The following is a 5,750-nucleotide window of genomic DNA, read 5'->3' as shown; positions in this document are numbered from 1 at the left end:
ATGAATTATTTGAAATAATTAATCATGGCCATGAACAAAAATTACCCAATTTTTGGGGATATTTCATGGCCATGAATTTATTCAATTATTTAAAATAATTTTAAATCGCTGCATGCAGCCATGAACAAAAATGAAACAATATTTCATGGCCATGGTTTTCATATAAAAAATGAGTTCAGTAAAACTTAAAATAATTGAAATAATTCATGGCCATTACTTTTTGTCATTAATCATGCATCAGTTAACGTTACCAGTACAATTTCTTTTCCATGCTGTATTTATCCGGCATTAAGCCAATGTCTGGTAATAAGTCCATCCATGTCTATTGCAGCTCAATAAAAATGCTTACTAATGGTATTTCATTTTCCTGCAATAAGCCCATTCCCCTAATTCGAGTCAAGAGTTTATGTGCTGCCCCCCCCCCCCCGGCTTATTGCAGGATAAGTACTGTATATTAATAGCTATAATGGTTTTAAACACTAAAAAAAAATGACCATGACATTTTAACCAACTTTGATCATCGCTCAGTATTTTGCACTTTAAATTAAAGAAACCACAATATCCAAATATAACTAATTAACAAAACTTTTAATTAAAAATGGAGAAATAACGTAAATACATGCATGTAGATCTGGGTGTTTCTGCTACTGTTTCATGTGCATGCAAGCTGACTGCCTGTATCAACATCATGGTTACACAGCTGTACACTGGTCTCTCTAGCTTCGAGTATGGAGAAACAAAATCTTTAACCATTCATAGACTATGAATGTTAAAAAAATATTATTCAATCCCTTATATATACATATGTGTTATCTCATGTAATGTTCATGAACTATGTGTAGGCTGTAATCTACAGTCTATCCTACTTATTTTGGTTTCCATTTTTTCAAGATTCTGAACGAAATATTTTGACTGATTTTCAAAATTCTCATACCATTTAATTTGTTACACTCGCCAAGTCGTTATTAATAGGACAACATAAACACATAAACCTGTCTGATGAAATTCACATTTAAAAAAAATCTTCTACAATTACTAGCTAGAAACAATTGGCGCACAACTTTCCAGAAAATGACATTTGGACCAGTTTTTGCTAGTATTCGGGAAGAGAAAAATATTTTCATTATTGATTTCAATACAAATGTTTTAAGTAATTCTACTACGACTAAGAAGGTGTAATAAAATGATGTAAACATTTTAAAAATCTGTGGATTTTAATATTGCGTTCATAATCTCAAAAAAGCGGAAACCAAATTTAGTGGGATAGATTTTAGTCTACGTACTGTACATACCGATACTACTTAATACATGTATAGCTAGGTGCTATGTGTACATACTGCTAATACTAGTGGTACAAGAGACTAGCTACTAATTGATACATTTGTTACGGTAACAGTGATTTTGATCCGTATCTAGGCCATTTGCCATCCTCTTAATAAAAATGTACTTAAGGTTTTAGAAAAACATCTGCTCATATTTAACCAAATTAATGTCACAAAGAATTTGTATAAAAAGCGTGTCCTAAATTCCGAAAACACTGATCATGATCATGAATGTCCAGCACAATCACAGAGATTCAAGTAATAAATTTCAAACTATGCATAGTATTTATATTTCTCATATTTTGCAGTTTAATGGCACTTTTCCACTATTGCAAAACCATAACAATTCATTTTCTACAGCTGTAACTAAAGGCGGTGAAAGGTTTCCGACACTGTTATATGAATATGACATATTTTCTCCATCTAATTTTGTCTTCCACAAGGAAGTGTCCTTATCAGACACAGAATCAAACCATTTCACATATGCAATGTTGTTTATCTTTTGACTGTTTTTGTTTTCATGTTTTACGAAAAACTAAATTTGTCCAAACACCACAAACTTTCCAGATGTCAGTTTCTGTTGTGGAGTTCCTCGTTCACATTCAGAACATACATAAGAAGAAACAGTTTTAGCCGTTTTTAATTCTTTCGTTGAACATGTGTATGTAATAATCCGTTTCGTCTTAGGATGTTCTTCCCGGTGAGTGTAGTATTTCTTCAACAAACAGTTTTCAAGCGATCGGTCACATGTGATGTTGTTGTCATCACATATCTTATGAATAGACACAGAGTCTCTCTTTTTGGGAACAAACAGTTTGCTTACACATTTTCCTTTAGAACTTCCAGAATCTTTGCAGCTAGGACTCGATTCAGTATCAACAGAATCAAAGTACGGTACATGTTCTACACAATCATTGGAAGGGATACGGTTACTGGCTACCATAAACTGACACCAGTCATATATAAGGAACGTTTCTATCGCCGTAGCTTCAGGATAGCGCATATTTAATCTACGTTTACACAACCACGAGTTGAAACGTTCGAAAACAAACATCCATGTACTATATACAGGCCCGTACAATTTAAGTCCGTCTGGTATGTGATGTAACAAATGAGTAGTAATATTCTGTAAAGAGAGTGGGAAGTCTCGTTCTAACGCTGCCAATGACCTATTCAGTTTAACTTCAATGTCATCAAGTTCATCCAAGTCTTGGTTTTCTCTACATAAATCACTAACACTATCAAACAAATCATACAAAGTGTGTCTGCATTTGTCTGATAACAAGCCTTTCAAACAGAACTTAAATATTCCTTGACAGGCGATTTGTTTCCAATCGTGAGATTTGAGGGAGCCAGGCTTACTAAAAAAGGGAGACGGCTTTAATCCAAATCCTAACGGTGGGCGAATACTTTTAGCTCTTGTATCAGCACATTGGATCTCTTCTTTAGTTAGCATGAACGGATATGCTTTCTCGTTACATGATTGAGACTTGCGCTTCTTTGGCCTAGGAGGTGTTTCCAATTCTTCAACATTGTTAGCATCTCTAGATGATGGATCAATAACGTGAAGTCTTCTTTCATGTTTTTCTGTTTCTAAAATCTTTGTCAAATTTATATTTCTACAGGTTAACAAGTTCATGATATTCTGAACAATGTCTTTTATAGTATGACAAGCGTCCGGCTTGCTTTCAACGATTCTGTTGTGATCAGGAAGGCGTGACAATGGATATGTACTTTTACACCCTGTAGCTGTAGCAATAACACTGGCCTACGTTTTGTTTTTTGCATGTTCGAATGCATTACGATACACCTCTTCTTCAACTATAGAACGCACCTTTGGACGCTGAGTGTGATCACTTTCTTTAGACACAAAATGTGAATTGTCGCTTCTGATGGGGTCATCCCTCTGTAAAAATGACCTGTTTGAAAGGTATATCACTTTGTCCAGATGTTTACACCGTTTTCCTCTTATCAAGCACCAATGACATCCAGGAACACTGCCACTGCCATGTTGTTTAAATAATTTACTTAGTCCTGGGTAATCTAAAACATGTAGCAACAGCTTTATCTTCACATCAACATGACCGTTGTGATATGCACTATATGCTGTACATTCAGTCAAGTACAGCAATTCATCGACAAGTACTTCCACATAACCATCTTGTGAAGTGGCTTCAGACCTTCCGTTACCTGGAATGATCCCGACAAGGTTGATATTACCAAATGAATTCCTCATGTGTCGTGGAAGATTCAGCACTGTTAGCATTATTGGCGTCATCGAGTAAATGACCCCAATGTTGTGAAAAGGATTAACCCCATCCATTTCCAAAGCCATCGATATTCCCATTTTGTCGCCCTGGAAATATCCTGCTGGTGAATACAGTGTCCTCCAAGCTGGTGAATGGTGTATATCCCCCATTTCAGTGTCATCATAACTATCTCCAGGATGTGATTGCACAATTTTAGCCAAGTTAGTTTCCCCGTAATATCTAGCAAGTCTTGGACCGATTGGTACATATATAAATGTTTTGTTAGCGACGCGCTCATCAGCATATCGATCATGCTGACAGGTTGGACATTGGCTCAAATTAGCATAATGGAATTTGCTGGTATCTCGAAACACAACACAGTCATTGATGCACACATGGTATTTTTTCTTTTTCACAAGGTATGACTCTATCAACTTTCTGGCCTCATAGTAAGATGATGTTAAAATGTCCTGAGAATCACACTGCAATCTTTTTTGTAGCTGCAAACTTTCTGTAAAAGATTGCTTACTTGATGACGGATGCGCTGTAAACAGGTGAAAGTTCATTGCCAATCATTGCAATAAGGTAAGATCGGAATTGGGTAACTTTTGTACTGCTACACCGCTGCTGTATACAGTTTTATTGTATTCACAAGACCAGGGCAAACTACTGCAGCTGTCTTCAGGATCACTTTCATTACTTGATTCATCAGAACTAGTTTCATCCTCTATACTGTCCGTGTCTTCATGAAAACAGACATCTGAAGTAGCACTGTCGTCGTCCTCTTGGAAATGAAGGTTGTTGACAATATCAGAACTGCAAAAGATCAAAATATAAAATTTATAATAAACCTCAAACTATGCCATTTTTATTTATTTTTTTATTTGCTCAAATGACGTCTATTTTACGAGAGCTGTTCCATCAATGTAATTTCCCGATAATATTCACACAAAACGTAATATAATAATAATAATCTGATATATTTACGTATTTTAAATGTAAAATAAAATTGACAGTAACTTACAAACTGTTGAACAGGCTGGGCATTCCCCCGGAAAGTCAAGACAATCTTGACTTTGTGAGAGGTCTTTGTATTTTCCGGTTGAATGCACTTGATTTCTACTTCCAGTTTCCTATCTGAATTTTGAATCTTCCAATTTTCATTCGATTAAAATGTCATGAAATACGACAATAAACAGAAATTGTTCAACCAAAAGTTGTTTGTGATAACCAATAGATATAACGGTTTTCAATAACAAAAGTGAAATCGAAAATTCAGATTTTTCATATGAATAGGAAACTGAAAGTAGAAATCATCAAGTGCATTCAACCGGAAAATGCATGGTTCGACTTTCCGGGGGAATGTTTTGTATTGAGATTTTTCACAACATACAAAATGGAAGTAAATAAATACAAGTACGAGTAATTTAATGATATTGAACAGACATGGNGGGGGGGGGGGGGGGGTGCAGTCGAATTACAAGCGTTCGCGGATTACATGATGATGCCAAGTAATAAAAATAATTTGTAAACATGTGATAAAATGAGCATATACCTCTCTTCTTCTTGGACTGTTTCCAATATATGAGATTCAGATCCTTCAGCGTCCGACGCCGATGTAAAATAGCAAGCTGCCGCGGCCTGTGCATCGTCTTCGGAGTCGGAATTTCCGTTGGACGGTACTTTCCATGGAGAGGAAGTTGGTGAGTCTTCGCTACCATATTTTTGTAAATGTTTACGAATAATACGAGCGTCGATTAATGTATTTCTTGATCGGCAAATGACACAATGACATCGCTTCAGTGGCATAGGCTTCACCTGCTAACTCGCTAAACAGCATGGTTAGTCATCACCTCGCATGTACAAAAGCGACCCGTGACAAACGCACATATGACCAAGATTTGAGATTGGTAGTAGACGTGTTCTGATTGGTCAATTGCAAGATACAGTTGCGTCCCACGATTTAATTGGTTTAATTATTATTTTGACCCGCCATAAATTCACAGCGAAAATGGACGACCTCAGTGAAGAAGGGAAGAAGATTATAGAAGGTTTGTAAAATTATTTAATGGATCAAATACGCGTCCTACTAAAGCCTGGACGGGCCCGGATGGGCCCGGACCGAGTAAAGACGTTGTTTGTAGACCCATGCATGCATGTGATTAACTTTACGGGCGTC

The 5,750-nt window shown here is 36.3% G+C and overlaps 1 protein-coding gene across 2 annotated transcripts; it reads right to left on the bottom strand.

Moving 5' to 3' along the window:
• Positions 1-2,369: 2,369 nt before the first annotated feature.
• LOC110453510 lies at positions 2,370-5,490 on the bottom strand. 2 transcript variants are annotated; one of them, XM_021502465.1, is made up of 2 exons: positions 5,127-5,490; positions 2,370-4,387 (listed from the first exon to the last, which is right to left on the bottom strand). In XM_021502465.1, the coding sequence occupies exon 2, from the start codon at positions 4,135-4,137 to the stop codon at positions 3,091-3,093; it is 1,047 nt and encodes a 348-aa protein (XP_021358140.1). In that variant the 5' UTR covers positions 4,138-4,387; positions 5,127-5,490; the 3' UTR covers positions 2,370-3,090. Both variants share the same exon structure in this region, with proteins under 2 accessions (XP_021358140.1, XP_021358141.1).
• Positions 5,491-5,750: the final 260 nt, after the last annotated feature.

Source organism: Mizuhopecten yessoensis, unplaced genomic scaffold (assembly GCF_002113885.1).
Source record: "Mizuhopecten yessoensis strain PY_sf001 unplaced genomic scaffold, ASM211388v2 scaffold7409, whole genome shotgun sequence".
Classification (NCBI taxonomy): domain Eukaryota; kingdom Metazoa; phylum Mollusca; class Bivalvia; order Pectinida; family Pectinidae; genus Mizuhopecten; species Mizuhopecten yessoensis.
Note: the sequence above shows the minus strand (reverse complement) of the source record. Positions and strands in the feature narration are given on the sequence as shown.